We start from the raw sequence: 20,548 nt of genomic DNA, 5'->3' as shown, positions 1-20,548 counted from the left end.
ATATTAAATAAAAAAAATAAAAAAAAATCAATGAAGTTTCATCAAGATTTGAAATAATTAACTGGATCGATCCCATCAATCCCTAAACCAGCTTGAAAACGAGAAGGCGAATGCCCCACGTACGTTTGTGCTTCTTAACCATGTTACCTTTTTATCAATTGATCTAATCATTTTTATCCTTTTTTTACTTGCCACTTTTAATTATAAGTAAAAACTAAATTAAGAACATTAAGGGATAATTTTATTTTCTAAAAATAAATTTATTATTTAATCAAATAATTATCCTTGCCAATAAAATAATGTCTGTCCAATAATTTTTTTTAAATATCATGAAGTGAGTATCTTATTTTTATATTTAATTAATTTAATTAAAAATTAAATATGGTGGTCTTTGAAATTTTTAAAAAAATATCCAACATGTTTATGCTTCCTAAGGTGTGTTGTTTTTGTGGTTAAGGTTGAGGTTTGTGTATGGAGTTTACCAAAAAAAACTAGAAAAAAAAATAGCTTTTATGGTTAAGTTTTGTGCATGATTGGGTTGTACTCAACCTCAACCACTAGAACACACACTCTTAACTATGTTACTTTTTATCACCTGATCAAATCATTTTTATCCGTAACGTTATTTGTGAATTTTAATTTTTTTATATAAAAAACTAAATATACAGGTTTTATAATATATTTTTTCCATAAAAAATTTCTATAAAAAAATAAAAAAAAAACATATTCACATATTTAATTAAATAAATCAAGAAATATTCATGCCAATAAATATAAAAAAATTTATTAATGATAAGTAAATATTGAATTGAAAAAAATCAAGAAATAGATATATATCAAAATATTTAATTACGCAAAACAAATCATGTATAGTTGTGTTTAATAACTTTATTTCTTTAAATATTTTTTTTATTTAATCAAATGATTATTCGTGACAATAAAACGATGTCTACCCAATAATTCTTTTTTAAAATATCATGAAGTGAGCATCTCGTGCTTACATTTAATCAATTAACTTAATTTAATTAAAAAACAAAATACCTTTGTGAAAAAGCTAAATTTAAAAAAGATTGACAAATAAAAAGACACGAGATAATCCGGACCATTTTCAAAATTAATGAAAAATCATATAGAAAGCAAATAGAAAACATTAACAGAGCCCAAGCACTAATTAAATAAATATTGAAAGATAAAATTAAAAACAAAACTTAATCTTAGAAAAAAAAAGGAAAACAAGCAAACTCGGGTGAATTTTTTAAATCTAGGTTAATCTTTCAAACCCGTAACCCATAAAATCCTAAACTTAGGTTAAATCAAGAAGTTAATTTTCCAACCAATTTAATAGAAAAAAATAAAAATAAAAATAAAAAGAATAAGGATTAAATTTGATTGGAAAGAAATTGAAGGAGAATTAAATTGCAAAAAAAAAATCCAATTATAAAAATTAATTCAAACAAAACAAATATTAATCAAAGAAATGAGGATCGAATTTGACATAAAAAAATTAAAGGACATTGAAATTAAAAAAAAAACTTTAATTTTATAATTTACTTCAAATAAAACAAATAGCAATCAAAAAAATATGAATCAAATTTGAAGAAGAAAAAATTAAAGGGTTGCTTTGAGAATATGCAAGTTCAAACAAGAAAATTGAGGAAAAGAGAGAAAATAAAATAAAAAACAAAAAGGTTATCGACATCAAAATAGAGCTCGCTACCCTTGAAGTTGTTGTTTGGCCATCAAAAGATGTCATATGTGTTACCCAAACTATGCAGCCACCAACCACACATGCAACGTACGCATTAATCATTTTTTTAAATAATATTTATATTTTTTCAATTACAAAATTGTCCCTTTACCAACAAGATAATAACAAAAAAAAACCTGAATAAAAATACAAAAATGCAATTGGACTTAAGTTAAAGAAAATTATACTTGTAAAGGTATTTAAGTCATTTTACTATACTTAAAACGCCCATGTAGGCAAGCTTTAAAATTTTGTGAATTTAAGGCTAGAATAGCTATTTTAATGTGTATTATAGAAGTGAAAATCCTTAATTTCCCTCTTTGAATTTGGTAATGACCAATAAACCCTTGAGAAATTATCTAATTACCTTTAATAACTAGTTTTTTTTTTTTTTGCTTTTGTTTTGGAGGAGCAAAATGGGTTTTTCACTACATATGCCTACAATAAAATTAACAATACACTAAAACACGTGGGGGAAATAATGTAGCAATAAGTAGTACTTTCCCTCACTTGTTTTAGTATGACCTGATTAATACTTAAAAGTGTATTTTTATCAAGGTTTTATATCATCATATTGCACTTAAAGTATCATTAAATTCCCTAATTTAAGCATGTTTTATAATAACAAGTCTGATAACATAAGATATATTTAATTTATGGTAAATGCTCATTTTGAATGCAGACGTATCTCACAATTTAAAGGATTGATTGATGTGTTTAACTATTGAAAGTGAAAAGACAAAGAAAGGGTTAAGCTTAAAGAAGAGATGCTAGTTCAATTCAAATTGAAACATCATTCGATTATTGAATCATAACTATAGAATATGGATTTAGGTCTGGTTTATATGTATGGAAAGCTAAGACAAAGGCCTAAAACTTTCATGAGAGTCCAAGATTCAAAATAGTCATTTTCAAGTTCAAATTGTAACAACAAAAGAGAAGTTGAAATCTGTCTTACAACCTAGATACTGTTTAATGTTCAGCCCATATCTCGAGTTCTAAAAGTCCAAATGAGCTCATTCTTGTTTTGTTGGAAAGTTGAGACAAATTCCCAGAACTTTTATGAAGACCATCTGTTCAAATTCTGACGTTAGCAATGACGTTTTGTTCAGATAAGAAGATAATGGTTGTCACCAAGTCAAGAGGTGGCCACCCACTCAATAATTAATCATCAAATCAATAGTTTTGAATTTTAGCCTATAAAAGTAGGCATTTGCCATACATTTAGACATCTTGGTTTTTAGATCAAGATCATATTCTTGCTTTCTTTCTTTGTATTTTTGTAATATTTAAGTTTTGTTTTCATTAATCTCTTGTTTATGCTTTTCATCATAACTATGTTCTTTTCTAGTTTATTTATGTTTCTCTTATTCACAATGTTTAGCTAAGTTTATTATGTCAATGTAAAAAGGTTTCACTAATGGTGTTAGAATAGGCATAATATAAACTCAACATGGACTTCAATGTTTATATCCAAGAAAGTTTGTTATTAACATGTCTTATCTTTTTATCTTACTAATTCTTAATACCTTGCTTATTAAATGATTAATCTAGATTTCTGTTATACAACCCTTGGTACAATAAATACTTCACACTTTCATAGCCTACTGCATGGTATAACCGCCACCTGTGCTATGAAAGGAACTTAATTTGTTGTTAACATAAGTTAACATCATGAATTCTTACCAATATTTAAAAGTATGGTGTTACTAAAATAAGATAATTAATGTGATCATGTTAAAAATTTATAATGAACTATTAAGGATAAATCATCCGATTAAAACCTCTTTTATGTGTGGTTTCTAGTTGATTAATAAAAAAAAAATTATACTATACTTATTTCTAATATTATTAGTGGATCCTCTAACCTTGACAATTGCTTTTATCTTTGATTAATACTCACATCAATATCATATCTCAAAAGTTCTCGTCAACTCCTTTTCATTTGTTGTTTATAATTTTATATACTTCACCTCCCTATGGTTCGACCCCGGTCTTGTTGGGTAATTTATTACTTCGACACTCCTGCATTTGGGATAATATATCAATCTTTTGATCGTGTCATGACCCTACAAAAAAAACATTTGTCTTTTTTTTTCTACTTTAATTTATTTTCAATCAATGTTTTTTCTAAAAAAAATTATCATTTAATATTAGATTTGTTTTTTATTAAGTTATCTCACTCTCATGACACATATTACGAGTTTTGAGGGTTAACTTAGGTGATTGAGTGTTTTTTTTCCTATTTAACTATTTTATTCCAATTTCATCCTTTAATATTGGGTTAATTGAGAATTAGGCTTTATGATTTGTTTTATTTACTTTTTATTAGGTTATTCTGGTCTTATGATCTGAAAATATTGCTTAATAGGTTAACCCGAGTTGACTGGGGTTGTTTTTTTAATTTGAACTTTTTTTTCCAAATTTATCATTTAATATTGGATCAGTTGAGAATTGAACTTCATAATCTATTTTGATTTGTTTTTATAAGGATATCTTGGTCTCATGATCAGGATCATATTGGTATTTTCACTCCGGTAAAATCATGTTTTTTTTTCTTTATAAGAGGTTATCTCGGTCTTAAGTCCTTCAATATTGGATTTGTTTTTTATTAAGTTGTTCCTGTTTCATGACCTAAGTTTCAGATTTGACATGTTAATTTAGTTGACTCAATTTTTTTAATTGATTTTTTTCTCAATTTCATAATATAATATTGTGTTTGATTGAGAATTGAGTTTCATGATTTACTTCGATTTGATTGTTATGAGGTTATCTTGACCTTATGATCTAAGAATAGTGTTTAACAAGTTAACCCATATTGACTCTACTTATTTTTTAATTAAAAATTTTACAAATTTCATCGTTCAACATTGTGTCTGACAGTTCCTTAACCATAGTCTCAAATTTGAAAAGTTAATCCGGGTTAAATCTTGTTATTTTTTTTTATTTTTTCTATGAAGTCATCTCGATCTCATAACCCGAGTCATGGGTTTAATGGATTTTCTTGAGTCATTTTCTTGTTTTTTTGATTGAATTCTTTTTTAGTTTCATCATTCAACATTGAACTATTTGAGAATTGATATATTTGCCACTTTTTTAGGTTTTTTTTAATTGATTATTTTTTCAATTTCATCATTTATTGTTGGGTTGATTAAGAATTAAACTTTATAATTTATTTTGATTTGTCTCCTGTAGGGTTATCATAGTCTCATAACATGAATCAAATATTTGACATGTTAACTCGGGTTGACCTAGGTCAATCCAATGTTAACTCGTCAAACTATATTTTTATGGGTCGTCCAAGATTTTTTGGACCTGTAAAATGAACCGGGTCACATCAAGTCAACCCTTACACGGTATAAATGTTTTTCCACTAAAAAATCATTAGCAATATCTTAACATTTTTTTACGTTTAAGAAAATTTTGACCCGACCTGTAATGTAGTGTAAGTCAATAATTTAGTGTTAACAAATACTCTAAAACGCATGGGGAAAGTACTATAGCTTTCCCCACATGTTTTTTTATCTTTCTTTTTTTTTATTTTTTTTTATTTTTTTCCCTTTTTTTAGGTTTTACATGTTTTTTTTTTGTTTTTTTTCTCAAGATTATCTTATTTTTTTATTTTTTATTTTTTATTTTTGTGTTTTTTTTAAATTATCTTTGTTGATTTTTTGTAATATTGAACTGGTTGAAAATTTTAGTTAAGCAGTTTTTTTTTATTTAAAACATTATAGATTACTATAATATTTTCCTACATGGTTTATTTTTTTCTTTTTTTTTATGAATTTTTTTTTCAAAATGGTCTTTGTCGATTTTATTTTTTTCATATTGAGCTGGTTGGAAATTTTGCTTCATAGTTTTTTCTTTAAAACATTGTGAATTATTACAATGTTTCCCCACATGATTTTTGTTTTGCTACAGTGTTTCCCCACATGTTTTTTTAAAAAATTATCTTTGTTGTATTTTTTGTTAATATTGAGCTGGTTGAGAATTTAGCTTTAACTTTCCCCACATGTTTTTTTTCCATTTTTTTCCAAAATTGTCTTCTTCCTCTTTTTTTTTTCATATTTTTCCTTTTTTGTGTTTTTTTTCTAGAATTGTTTTTGTTGATTTTATTTTTTTAATATGGAGTTGGTTGAGAATTTAGCTTTGTAGTTTTTTTCTTTAAAACACTCTAGATTGCTATAGTGTTTCCTCACATGGTTTTTTTTTATGATTTTTTTGTTTTTTTTCCAGAATTGTGTTTGTTGATTTTTTTTTTTCATATTGAGCAGGTTGAGAATTTAGCTTTATAGTTTTTTTCTTTAAGACATTGTGGATTGCTACAGTGTTCCCTCACATGATTTTTTTTGTTTCAAAATTATCTTTATCGATTTTATTATTTTTAATATTGAGATGGTTGTGTTCCCTCACATGATTTTTTTTGTTTCAAAATTATCTTTATCGATTTTATTATTTTTAATATTGAGATGGTTAAGAATTACAATTGTAGATTTTCTCAAGAAACACTTAGATTACTACAGTGTTGCCCTGCATGGTTTTTTTTTCCTTTTGTTTTTTTGTTATGATTTTTTCTAAAATTTTCTTTGTTTATTTTATTTTTTAAATATTAAATTGGTTAAGAATTTAGCTTTGTAGTTTTTTTCTTGAAAACATTGTGAATTGCAATAGCTTTTCTTCATATATTTTTTTTTAAAATTTTTTACAAACCTACGACAACGCACAAGCATGCCACAAGCTCACAACATCGCTTGGGCATTACATCTAGTATAAAACTAAAACACGTGGTGTTTTTATTATTCAAAAAAACATTGTTCAGTCTCTCACATTTTACTATGGATTACAATAGTGCAATTTTTAAAAATTTTCTATTTGGTCCCCAAACTTTTTTTTTGCCCAATTAATCCCTTTTGAGACCAATTTAGAGTCCAATTGCATGTTGTTTTGTAAGGGAGGGTTGGATTGAAAGAAAGGGGATTAAAATGACAAAACAAGTAATATAGGTGGTGGATTGAAAACTTTTGTCAAAAATTCATTCAAGTCCCCCATCTTTTTTATCTATTAGGTTATTGATCCCTAGACTTTTACAAAATTTAATTTTTGTTCTAAACTTTGTTTTACCGATTTTTCAGTTTTTTTTATTGGAGGAGAGAGAGGAGGTTTCCAGATTCTGATTTAGAAAGAAAAAATGTCTGTTGGTGAGGAATTCAACCACCAAAAAGATCGTTTTTTATGTCAAATAGTTTCATATGATGAGATGGTTAAGATTATTATTATTTTTTTACATAGAAACACCTTAAAAAATTATATATGAGCTTGAAAAGTTTTTTTTTATGGTTATCCAATTTATAGGTTTAACGAGTTCATCCACTTACTAGATATGATTTTTTGGTTTTTGATTTGTTAATTGTTTTTAATAATTTTTCTTGATTATATCATTCAATATTGGATTAATTATGAGATAAAATACATGCTTTATTTTCTTTTTACTTTCTTTATGGTTATCACCGTCTCAAATAAGTTTTTATTTTTAGGTTGGTGTTTAATTTTGTAACTATATATTTTTATTATATAATTAAAAAAACATTTTATAAATTTTTTTATTAAACTCAATGAAGTCCTTGACACAATTTGCTTAGGGACTAAGAACGATTTAATATGTCATTGTCTTAATAATTTTTGTAAAAAAAATTATCATCTTGAAGTTTTGTTAAAACCTAAGCCATGTTTTTAGAATTTGGGGTAACTTCTAGCCTATTTAGTTTAAAACTCGGTTTAGGTAAAATCTAGGCTGTGAGATTTTAAAATTGACCTAATAATAACATAATCAAAAATTTGTTTTGCACATTTAATATTTTTTACATTTAAAAAATTGATCTCATCTACGATGGAGTGCAGCTAATTGACTAATACCTATGCATTTTAGAATTTTGTTAATAGTTAACAGATTCTGTAAAAATACAAGTCTCACGCACAAAAACTTCTGTAGAAGAAAAAATATAACTAGATATCACTTAAACAGGGAAAAAAATATAAAATATAGAAAATAAAAAGAAATTTTGATTTAGTTTGAGAATATTATAGTAGTTATATTTTAAAATATTTTTTATTTAAAAATATATTAAAACAATATTTTTTTATTTAAAAATTATTTTTAATAATAACATATCAAAACAATAAAAAACAAAATAAATTAATTTTAAATAAAAAATTTAAATTTTAAACAATGCAGCTTCAACAGTGTATCCAAACACTTCCTTATCCAAGTCATTTTGTTTACAGTTTGAGAGTGAAAAAAAAAAATAAAATTAAATAATTAAGAAACACACAAGACAGATATGAGAATGAATCCAACTAATTTGAAATAATTCAATTATTCAAATTAATAAAAGCACGAAAAACAGCTAATTAACCAAGTCAAAAAAATATATAGAGAGGTCAAAAATACAAAGAGAAAACAATCAAAACATTTTTCTTGGAGACCTAAACCACCACCTGACTTCACCACCACTTGATACCACCACCACCACTACCACCACCACGTCTCCTCTCCCTCCACCGACAAATCTAAAAACACAACCGCATGTTGAAAAATCCACAGATAAAAACTGCGTGTATAATAAAATTTGATTGATTGATTAGAAAAACTAGTCAATTCACGAAAACAAAATGTCTCTCAACATGAAAACATTTACACAGGCGCTAGCCAAAACGGCAGCGGTCATTGAAAAAACCGTACAAACCACCGTCCAAGAAGTAACCGGTCCCAAACCCTTGCAAGACTACGATCTCCTTCACCAGATCGGCTCAGCTGGACCCGGTCTCGCTTGGAAGCTCTATTCTGCCAAGGCAGCGCGTGAGTCAACGCGCACACACCAGTACCCGACGGTTTGCGTTTGGGTTCTGGATAAGAAGGCGTTGTCGGAAGCGCGAGCGCGTGCGGGTTTAACGAAGGTGGCGGAGGATACGTTCTTGGACGTGATTCGAGCGGATGCTGCGAGGTTGGTCAGGATTAGGCATCCGGGAGTGGTTCATGTTGTGCAGGCTTTGGATGAGAATAAGAATGCGATGGCGATGGTGACGGAACCGCTTTTCGCGTCGGTGGCGAATGCGATTGGGAATTTGGAGAATGTGGGGAAAGTGCCTAAGGAGCTCAAGGGAATGGTGAGCTTTGATAATGAATTGTTTATGTTTGTTAATTGGAACTCCATTTTGTTAAAAATAATGTGCATAGTGGAGTGATTAGAAATAGGCTTAGGTTGTGGGTATCCCCAATAGGATTGATTGCATTACCTTTCGGATAAAAGATGAAGTTTAAGGTTGCACATGAAGGCATTTGTAAGGTTAATTTGCATTTTTGCTACCAAAACAGTTAAAGAATACCTCTCGAATATGATTTTAAGTGCCTCCACTCCCTTTTGACTTACTTCAGGCTGGGATGCAATTGATGTAGGTTACTTGGAAAATAATATTAATGGCTTTGAATGGTTTGTGCAATAGCTAAATGAATTAGTCATGGAATTCACTAAAATATGAAAAGCAAGTGTTAAGAGAAGTGGATAATGGAGAAAGGACAGTTAAATCTCATTAAAAGCTTGTCCGCTACGACATGGTGGAAATGCATTATGAGATGTTACCAGGAAATCTAGGAACTCCTTCAATAACATGCTAACCTCATCATGAAGGAAATCAAACTAGACTCTATGAAGTTTGGAAGTCCCTCTAGGTACAATTGCTGGGCATCATATCTTCTTCCTTACCATTTCAAAAGTTTCAATGACTTAAACTGTTAGACTCTTCCAAGTTGGTATGGTTCCAAAGGAAAAGACTTTGGTGGGAAAATAATTTCTTATGGTACATCAGCCTATATCTTCATCTTGTTTAGACCAATGGAATTTATATATTCAAAGATCTTGTTATCATCTTATGAGCAGTGCTTGCTTTTGGGCTCTTTATACATTCAAAGATCTCGTTATCATCCTATGAGCAGCGCATGCTTTTGGGCTCTAACTCATCATTCTACTGTTCCTATCAATATAGGTGGTAAGCATTGCATTACGATAGTTTTTGTTTTGTAGGAAATGGGCTTGTTAGAGGTGAAGCATGGCTTGCTACAAATTGCAGAATCCTTGGACTTCCTCCATAACAACGCACATCTCATTCACAGGGCTATATCTCCTGAGGTAACTTCTCATTTTGCTGCCCCCCTTTTCCTCCCCCTCCCCATCACATAAAGGTTTTTTAAAGTGATAGTCCATGTAAACATAAAGTTTTTTTTTTGAAGGGATGGGCCATGTAACATGACTTCAGTATGATAATACGTTTTGTGTAATCCCTTTACTTTTCTCAAACTTCTCTTGGTATGATAAAAAAAACTTGGGAATTTCTTGAAATATCTTCTCAACTTGGAAATTGTTGTCTGGAAATTGAAAGCTCTTGTTTTTATGAACACCCAACCGTAAGTTTTCAATTTCACAATCAAGATAACAAATACATTTTTGACTATCTTAATTGAACCTGTAACTAATCCTTGTGATTAGGGTTTAATGTATCTAACAATAGATTTATAACTTGCAGAATATTCTAATTACTTCAAGTGGAGCGTGGAAGCTTGGTGGATTTGGTTTTGCAATAACAACAGATCAGGCTTCAGGCGATTTGGCTAGTTCCCAGGCCTTTCATTATGCTGTATGTTGAATTTTTCGTTAGGTTATGTTGCAAGAATTATTTTTATTTTGCTCCTGCTTGCCCTTCCCCAAATAAAGACAATTTAGGTTTTCCTCTAAATCATTTTGGCCACCTATTTAAAGGTGTTTTGCACATGACACAGCCATCTTAGATTGACCTATCCTCAATTTTCAACTTCGTGTTTTTCAAGTAGGCTTATTCCTTGTCGTGCCATTTCCTCTATTATCACTCATTCAGACACCATCCTTTTCCAACCATGGTTATTTTATGAACATTTTATCCACAGCTGGCCCTATCTCCATCCTATGTACTTCACATGGTCTACTTATTGATTACTATGACTAGCCTACAAATCACACTTCTTTCCTCTTTCATATCCCACCATATTGGCTCTTAAATAATGGTTACTGGTGGCAACTTAAAAGGTAAAGCCACTTCTTTTAACTCCCTTGAAGCGGTGTAAAAAGAAAGACAAGTTCCACAGCAACTGCTTTTAGAGGGATGAATTGTTAAAGTTCTTGCCTTTTGCCCCTCCATCCAAGTGTCTCAGATCACTTCAAAAATAGCCCATTTTCATATCATATCGAGATCTTTCTTCCCTAATACCCACGAAAAATGTGAGCAGAAATCCTCTATACTCACCAGGGGCCAACCACTGCTCATCATCAAAGGCAAAGAACCTGTTTCCCATATGCCCCTTTTCTGAAGTTCTTTATTCAGTTTCCTTGTGGAGTATCAGAAAACATACTTTAAGCAAAGATTTACCTGTTATTTCATGTTTTACCTGGATTTCCAGGAATATGATGATGAGGACTCTATGCTGCCCCTTCAGCCATCGCTGAATTACACTGCACCTGAACTAGTTAGGAGCAAAGCACCTTCAGCTGGATGCTCTTCTGATATTTTTAGTTTTGGATGCCTTGCCTACCAACTGATTGCTCACAAGCCTTTGTTCGACTGCCACAACAATGTGAAGATGGTAATTTAAATATTTTGCTTTCTCCGAGTTATTGACATTGAATGTATCTAAATGTGCTTCTATTTTCTTTAGAAACAAAGAAAAACGTTTTAAGTTATATGCTTATCTAATCTAAAGGAGAGTTCCCCTCCAACTTATTGCTTGATCAATGGACTCTATCTGACCTTAGCAAGTGCATTGGATTTTATTATTTCTTAAAAGAATGTAACAGTGCCTGTAACAAATTGGTCATTGATATGCATTTCCTACAGAACTAGCCAGTTGAACCATTGATACTGCGACCCCTTGGTTGCTTCGTCTTGTGATATCAAAGGCATTAGAAACACACATACATCCTTCTATGATCCTGTAAACTAAGCTGCCCCTTGGTTGGTTCGTCTTGTGATACCTAAGGCATTAGAAACACACATACATTCTTCTATGATCCTGTAAACTAAGCTACATCAGTATAAAAAAGCCTGCATTAGTCCCCTTATGCAGTTTGTTTTTGTCCTGAAGTTGTCCCCTTTTTAGTTGAAGTCATTGAAGTGCAATTTGAACATGCAGCTTAAAAATGTTCTGATTTCTTTTCCAAGGTTGGAAAGCATGGAAACAACTGATATGGGACCTAATGAAAGCAAAGCTTGTCCTAGTGAGGAAATAGGCGTATTAGGTGTCATGTTGCCCAAGTCCTTGTTAATGACTGTCACCTTTAACAATAACACTTCTGCCTTCGCATTTATCATTTGTTTTTTCCTGGCGGGGTGGTGGGTTCTTTTATTTTTCTCTTCTTGTGAAATTAACTCTTATAAGGGATGTTCTATGGAGAATGTCCATTACATTTTTTTATTTTATTTTAGAATGTCTTGGGAAGCATATGTTTGTTTTCTCAGGTGGGATATGATTTGGGAAAACAATTAGGATGCAAAGCACTTCATGGTCAGGCACTTTGTGGGTTTCTATTAAGAGAAAATGGAGGCATAGCTAACTGGAAGATAAGAGTGTTTTCCTGCAAAACATGAAACCTGAAACCAAAACAAAGAAGAAAACTAGAATATCAATGCTCTCCAATCTCTCTTCAGTCCTTTTGGATTTGTTCTTAATTTGTTCTATTCCATATTGTTGTAACAAAGGTGACACAGAACACAGGTTTGAGAACAGTAAGATTTCAATTAGTCTTTAGGACTGGAGCATCGGACAGTCATCTGTCACAAGCAAAGATAATGGATTTTAATTATTTTTGTTTCCTTTTCTGCAGTACATGAATACCTTGAATTACTTATCCAGTGCAGCTTTCTCCTCTATTCCACCAGAATTAGTTCCTGACCTGCAGAAGATGCTCTCTGCAAATGAATCTTTCAGGCCAACAGCTATGGATTTTACAGGTAAAACATGAGCCTCTAGGATTCTGTCATTTGTGTATATGCATATCTATCTGTCTATATATAGAGTATCTCTTTTCACACATTAATGTTCAAGCTTTGGTGGGGAATGTAATAACATGCTAGAACAAATTGATGTGTACGAAAGAAACAGAAAGTTGGAGAGATGTGGAGTGTAGTTTAATGTAGTCTGCTGTTCCTTTCTGTTAGTAAATTTTCATGAGAACCCATAACAAAAGTATTAAGGATTTAAATCCTCTCAAACCTATATGTTCGATTCAGCAAATCTTTGAATTAGTTAAGATATGTCATATAAATACAATTCCACTTAGATGCTCATGGATGGATTGTTTTTGTCCACAGTTAAATTGAATGATATGGTGATTACTATTTATATAATTCTGGTATGCACTTGCCTTTTTTAAAAGTCCAAGGCACTTGTCGATCATCCATATCAATTTTCTGTTGCCATTTCTTGTTTTCTCATTCTATATCATTCCACTTTCCACTTTCTTGTAAATCTTTCAAGTTTTAACGGAACATGGGGAATTCTCTGCATTAGAATTAACAATATATAGTGTTGAGTGTAATTGTTTTTTATCCAATGGACTGGATGGAATGTTAACCATTTTTGAGTGGCTGTCTCAACCCCTGCAACATGATAACATTGCAGTTTGTGTCAGTTATTAGAAGTTTTTTGTAAAGAAAGAGTTTACCTTTCTTAATTTTTCTTGCTTATTTCATATTGTTCTTAAGATCTATGTTCTCTTGTTGCAGGTTCTCCTTTTTTCCGGAATGACACTAGGCTGCGTGCTCTTCGCTTCCTAGACCACATGCTTGTATGCATTAAATTTTTTTCTTGATTAGCACTTATTCTGGGATAAATTTACTTGGGGATGCCAAGCTTGAGAATAATTAAATTTCATTGAGAACATGTGTGGAAATTATATACTTTTCTGACTGATCCTATTTCTTACAGGAAAGAGATAACATGCAGAAGTCTGAGTTCTTAAAAGCATTATCAGATATGTGGAAAGACTTTGACACCCGTGTGCTGCGATATAAGGTTATAGTTTTTGTTATCTACTCATATTATCTCTTGTTCAATTTTCTAGTTGGGTTATATAGCTATATTTTTGAGGTTATATGTTCAGTATAAACATTACTTTTGTACTTAAGGAAGCCCATTGAAAATTCTAACCACTCACAGATTTTTATATGAACATTGCTTTGTTTTTACCTGCATGTGTATAAACATCCATGTTTTCAATCACGTGGTTGAGCAATGCTAATTTTAGGATGCTGGATTTATGCTTTACTTCGAGCTTTTATTTCATTCTGGTATTTCTTTCTTTTGTCACAACAAGAGGTCAAGTTCACTAAAAAAAGATTTTCATGCAGGTTCTTCCACCCTTATGTGCTGAACTTAGGAATATGGTCATGCAACCAATGATTCTCCCCATGGTTCTCACCATTGCAGAGTCCCAGGTACTGCTCATAATCCCTAAAGTAGGGAGGTGGTGGTAATGGTTTGGGGCAAGATGGTTTGGTGATGGTATAGACAAACATTTGATGGCCAAATTACAGTCTTAGGTGGCAATATTGTGTGCACATTGATAGAGGCATACTGCCTACTAGTATAAAGAGATATAATGCCTACATTTCTAATTGTAATTAAGATTCACTATTGTCTTACAAGCAGGAAAAGCAATTTGATTTCTTAATATCTATTGTAGGATAAAATTGACTTTGAGCTATCAACACTTCCAGCTCTCATTCCTGTCCTCAGTACTGCTGCAGGCGAGACACTACTGCTGCTTGTGAAGCATGCTGAACTTGTTATCAACAAGGTAACTATATGTGCTGTTCTTGTGCATGGTGGATTGAAGGATGTGTTGCATATGGTGTTAAGTTGCTTCTAGTGCTCGAAGTTTTTTGATTTTATCTATATTTTATTGGGTTCAGGAAAATGAAAAAATTGCCAAATTGAAAGGTTTATAATCATCTTCATGTTCACCTAGTAATTGCGTGGAGTGCCCAAGAATAGTATTTAGTTCGTTAGACCTGCTCATATGACTTTAGAGGTTTGTTTTGGAAGGATTTATTAGTTGGTCATATGATATTTATTGGAAGGATTTATTCATATTTTTTTCCTGTCCAATTAGTTTCTTTTATCTAGTAAGAAAATCAGTAAGCAAAAACTTCCTGTTCTTGTGGTTATCTCCTTGCAAAATGCAAGGGGATTGTGGGGTTATGGTCTCAGGTTCAAGTCCAAAGTGCAGGTGGGGCAGCACATGGGTATCTCTCAATGGAAAAAAGGGCAGATTTATTTGAATGATGAAAAGCTTCTTGTTGAACAAGTCTCAACAAATTATTGTTCTAAGTTCTGTTACACTTTAGCCACTTATTTTCAGTGTCGTACTTTTTCTTAGTTGAAAGGGGTTAGCAGTACCTAGAGCATTAGGCACCTAAAAAATTTGATCCTCTCAACTAGCTAGGTAAGAAATGTATATGTAATTCTCATTCATGGGGTTGGAAACTTTAATTGAAACCTTTATAAAACACTCACTTGTTGATGCTTTTATCTTTTATTTTATTTTTTTATAAATGAAAAACACCAAAATCGTTTTGAGAAGCATCTGAATTTTAGTTAGGCATGGTGCTAAAATTTCTTGATAGAAACTTCAACCAGAGTATTGAGTTTCCTTCTCCCTTTATGGCCTTAGCCCATTCCTTGTAGCCTTTTTGGTTTTTGGTTTTTTAAACACATGACATTGAGAGCCATTGTTAAAATACCTTGCTTATTTCAATATAATATTTGATACTAATATTGTTTGTTATGCAATTATTGTAGACTAGTCAGGATAACTTAATATCCCATGTTCTGCCCTTGCTCGTTCGAGCTTATGATGATACGGATCCGCGCATTCAAGAGGAAGTTTTGAGAAAATCATCCTTTCTTGCCAAGCAACTAGATGTTCAGGTGACTGCCATCTGTATGAAATTATGAATGTGCACACCCACACACACAATATGTGGCATTTATATACTTTCATTTCCATTTGATAATCATTCTTATGGAGTCTTTTATTTTTTATTCTTTTTCCTGTAACCATTCTTTTACTTTGGAGTTGTTTTCACTTCACACATATGTTCTCTTTCAAGTATGCCTTTCTTGCTTGATATAATGTATGCCATCCTTTCCTAGGAAAACAGAAATTTTGTTCGTTTTATTGGTAGAAGTTTTCTGATACCCAATTTCTTGATGTATTAGACTGTTATAACCCAAAACACATGCAGGTTGAGGAGGGTAGGTCCACCTAGGAGAGCATGTGAAATATAATAAATTCATCAACATCTAAATTTTTGTTGGCCATTTAAACTCTGCAATTCATTAAGCCCATATTCAATTTGTGAGGAGTTCTTCTGTATCATTGTGTTCTTGTTTCCAATAGCTATCATTGTTGTTACTGGTAATTGTGATTGAGGATCACCGCAATGTTATTGAGAAACTCTATTTTTCCTTCCTTCTCTCTCTCTCTCAGTAATTTAAAGTGTTTTGACATCAGTTATAGATTGTTTCCAGTCATAACCATAGAAAAGTTGCTTTAAATTTGCATTTTAAGAAAAATACTTAAATTGAATAGAACGTTTGGTGACAATGTTATAGAATTCATCAAGCCACTCTTTCTCTGTATTTTCTAAATTCCGTAAACCATCAAATCAAAATGAATAATTGAAAGATAGTTTTGACTTTTGAATAAAGCAAAATTTCACTTTAATCAAAGACTAATTCAAGGATTTAAGTAAAAAAGAAGTCCAACCAAACAATTTTCAAGTGATTGCAATTTTTCTCTGGGTCAAACATCAAAAACCAACTTAAATCATATGTTGTCAACACTCTTAGTTTAGTAGGACAAATTTATAAGTTGCTTGAGGCTACTAACAGTGGTTCACCTATAAGAAATATTGTTAAGGATGAAAAAATTAGTACAAAACAACTGATAGTTGTTATAGAGTTCAACAAATAAAAAAAATCCAAACTGATATGGATGGAATGCTAGAACAAAGCTGAATGTGGATTTTTGCCTCTTTAGCTGATATGACAGGTTAATTGAGTTGTATAAGCTGGTATAGTTTGGAATGGCTCATGTTATCAAAGATGATGATTATGAAGTTGGATCTGTTATGTGCTTTCTCTAGGTTTGACTAATGGTTATATTTTGAGCTCCACATTGAAAGATAGACTTTTATCCTCTGCTGATATTAATGACTTGCATCCTTGTTTAGCTTACATAATACCCTCGTGCAAATAGATTATGGAAGAACCCCATGCTTCTTATCTCTCTCTCTCTCTCTCTCTCTCTCTCTCTCTCTCTCGTGACACTTGTGTGTGTGTGTGTGGCATGCTAAACATGGAATCTCTATTAGTAAGTGTGTGCATCTGTCTTGTCTGCTATAATAAGTGTGGTGTTTGTGTTTTGTCTGTTAATTAATTCTAGATATTGTAGTTTGGTCAGGATGCCCTGGAAGGTTTTCTTCTTCTTTAGGTTAAACACAGAATGTTAATAATAAGTTTCATTGACAACTGGTTGGTTTATCTGATAAAGAAGTTCCTCGGTGCAAATTAGGGGGAAATGGGAGAGACTGGCAGGCAGTCTAATAAGAGGGAGTGGTTCACTTATACTTTATTTTTTTTTTTGAACATCTTGCTTATTCTATTAGAGAAAGGTGTATATTTTATTACTCTCACATGCATGCCTTGAACCAGCCTCATGGCAAGTTCAACACATGGAATTGATAATTTTTAAGAAATCTTGTGGATAGCTTATTTTCTCCAAAAGCTTAAGCTGTGGCTTTATTTTGCTTCATTCATTTAATATGATATTTCTTTACTTATTAAAACACCAGTTTATGCCAACTCCCAAATAGTTCCTAACCATTAATCCTTTCCCCCCATGGGGAATTGAATTCTTTAATTAATCTCAATGTTGTGGTAGCATGGCATTGTGAATAATCAAAGTTCCTTGTTACCTAAATATTCCAGTCGCTTGGACCATGGAGGTTATATAAATAGAAGCAAGTCCACAACTCATAAATTTACCCTAGTTGCTTATATATATATATATATATATATATATTGTGTTTGTGTGTGTGTGTTTGTTAATAACTTGCTGCATGACGGGGTAGAAACATTTGCAAAATGCTACTAAACAGTGGTTGGTAACTTTTTATTGGCATGCCTTACTGGAGAGGTGCTGAAGTTCATACATACAGTGTCTTAATATATACTCATTTTAATTATTTTCAGCTGGTGAAACAAGCAATTTTGCCTCGTGTTCATGGATTAGCTCTCAAAACAACTGTTGCTGCGGTATGTATGTTTTTGTGTTTACAAGTCAATTCATATTAGATTAATAGAGTTGAATTTAGTTAATCTTTTGTGGAGTTTCCCAGCAAGAATTTACTAGAGCATAGGTTAATTATATGCGTCTAGTAGACAATCCTCAGTGTGAGGTCATATCACCACATTCTTCTAGTATTTGAAAGTCTATTCAGTAATTAAAGTAGGTTTTTAACTGTTCTCTGTTTCAATAGGTGATCCTGTGGGCCTTGGGGGTATATAATCTGAAACTAACTGTATGTTTATATTGGCAGGTAAGAGTCAATGCTCTGCTATGCTTTGGAGATCTTGTTAGCACACTCGATAAACATGCTATTTTAGATATCTTGCAAACAATTCAACGTTGTACGGCAGTTGATCGTACTCCTCCAACCCTTATGTGTACCCTTGGTGTTGCAAACTCAATTCTCAAGCAGGTAATGGTATCTGGTAGTTGACTATCTTTTGCAGCTATATTAGTATTCATCTGCAGGTGGTATGTATAGAAATTATTTCTCATTTTCCTGGTTAATTCTTGTCAGCATGGAGTAGAATTTGTTACGGAGCATGTTCTTCCACTTCTCACACCTCTGCTCACTGCTCAGCAATTGAATGTTCAGCAGTTTGCTAAGTATATGCTCTTTGTGAAGGATATCCTCAGGTATTCAGCATTTTGTTGCCCCCACAGACCACTAAACCCTTTTCTACTTATCCGAAGAATAAAACCACTGTTCTTTTATCATCTGAATTCTCTTTTCCTAAGTAATTTATCTGTTAATGTTTTCTGCTCGAACATGCTAATGAATTTACCTTTATATATATATATATATTTGAAACTTGGGGTTTTTATCATAGGATGATAGAAGAAAAAAGAGGAGTTACAGTAACAGATTCTGGAATTCCAGAGGTGAAGTCGTCATCTTTTCCCAATGGGATTCAGCCTCAAGCCTCAAGCAAAACAAGTGGTACTGTTGCACCAGCAGCAAAGGGTAGCGCCTCATGGGATGAGGATTGGGGTCCTGTCTCAAAAGGATCTGCCACTGCACATCCGGCTTTAGCAAGCAACTCATCACCTACTCCATCTATTTCTGCTAATCAGCCAGTTCAATTAACATTTTTCCAATCAGAATCTCCCATGACATCTGCAGTTTCCAGTAGGCAAACAGCCGTATCATGCCCTCCAATCGATATAGAATGGCCTCCACGGGCATCTTCAACTGTAACTCAGTTAGATATTGGAAACAAGCAAATGGACGCAGGAGCAACATCCACTTCAAGTTTTAATGAAATAGATCCTTTTGCTGATTGGCCTCCAAGACCAAGTGGCACTTCTAGTGGTTCTGGGGCTTCTAACAATGGCACAACAGGACTGCAGCCAAATAGTTACAGTTCGAATTTGATGACAAACACACCCGACATTATGAATTTCCAGAACAAAGGAAATATCAGCTGGGCCTTCAACAACCAAAGTTCATTGGATCCATTGAAACCAAATCAAGGCACCTCTGCTGTGAATTCTGGTAGTTTGAATAGTGGTCCTAATCCCCAAAGCTCTATTGGTTTCTTGAAACAGAACCAGAATACATCAACTCTGGGTTCTTATAACCACACAAAGCCAACAGATCTCGGATCCATATTTGGTTCCAGCAAGAATGAGCAGACTGCAATCAAACTTGCTCCACCCCCATCAAGTGCCGTGGGCAGAGGAAGAGGAAGAGGAAGAGGGATGGGTGGCACATCAACCTTGAGATCTAGCCATGCAAAGCCACAATCTGAACAACCCCCTCTTCTAGATTTGCTATAATGAGTTGGATTGCCTTTACCATATGAGAAGAGGAAGAGGAAGAGGAGATCTGGGAAGTGCACTTGTGGAAGTAAAATCATCCAATGCGCAGAGACGGCTGTGTTACGATAAATGTTGAAGATTAGAAATGCAGCCACGGTAGGTATTGGAGATTGTGTGGTTTGTTATTGATTACTGGTTGTGGCTGTGAGTTGTTTGTAGTATGTTGTGATTAAAACTGTAAACAATATTTCTATTCTTCACTTTGTAATTTTGTATAATGCCGCTGTTCAGTTGAGATTTTGATATCGGGAATAGTTTTGGCAGGAAAATTGTATTCTTCAAACACACCCAGTTCCAACTGGTAGAAATAATAAAGATGGAGTCTGTTGCCCGTTCTGGCCGCGCGATGTAGAGATTGGTATGCGTTCTATTTAAAAGTGATTTTTAATTGAATATATATATATATATATATATATAATATTTTTTAATTTTTTTTCAATTATATTACATATTTAAAATAATAGTTACGGAAATTGAAACCTAGCTTGGCCAGGGCTTAAACCACAAAAACTTAAAAGATACAATTGGTTTGGTATAACTTGCC

At 32.2% G+C, this 20,548-nt stretch overlaps 1 protein-coding gene across 1 annotated transcript; it reads left to right on the top strand.

Annotated features, from left to right (window-relative positions):
• Positions 1–8,199: 8,199 nt before the first annotated feature.
• On the top strand, positions 8,200–20,340 carry LOC133669253 (SCY1-like protein 2 B). Its single transcript, XM_062089314.1, has 14 exons — positions 8,200–8,911; positions 9,826–9,930; positions 10,325–10,435; positions 11,232–11,414; positions 12,652–12,778; positions 13,553–13,614; positions 13,755–13,841; positions 14,177–14,263; positions 14,512–14,625; positions 15,630–15,758; positions 18,087–18,149; positions 18,434–18,595; positions 18,701–18,819; positions 19,014–20,340. Exons 1-14 carry the CDS (start codon positions 8,417–8,419, stop codon positions 19,960–19,962), a joined length of 2,793 nt encoding a protein of 930 aa, XP_061945298.1. The 5' UTR covers positions 8,200–8,416; the 3' UTR covers positions 19,963–20,340.
• The last annotated feature ends 208 nt before the right edge of the window (positions 20,341–20,548 follow it).

This window comes from Populus nigra, chromosome 12, assembly GCF_951802175.1.
Source record: "Populus nigra chromosome 12, ddPopNigr1.1, whole genome shotgun sequence".
Taxonomy (NCBI): domain Eukaryota; kingdom Viridiplantae; phylum Streptophyta; class Magnoliopsida; order Malpighiales; family Salicaceae; genus Populus; species Populus nigra.
Note: the sequence above shows the minus strand (reverse complement) of the source record. Positions and strands in the feature narration are given on the sequence as shown.

Bases quoted from the DNA above. Each gene is read 5' to 3' on its own strand.
- LOC133669253 (XM_062089314.1), top strand. From the start codon at position 8,417: ATGTCTCTCAACATGAAAACATTTACACAGGCGCTAGCCAAAACGGCA. The intron at 8,912-9,825 runs GTGAGCTTTGAT...TTTGTTTTGTAG, and splicing joins CTAAGGAGCTCAAGGGAATG to GAAATGGGCTTGTTAGAGGT. The intron at 18,596-18,700 runs GTAATGGTATCT...AATTCTTGTCAG, and splicing joins CAAACTCAATTCTCAAGCAG to CATGGAGTAGAATTTGTTAC.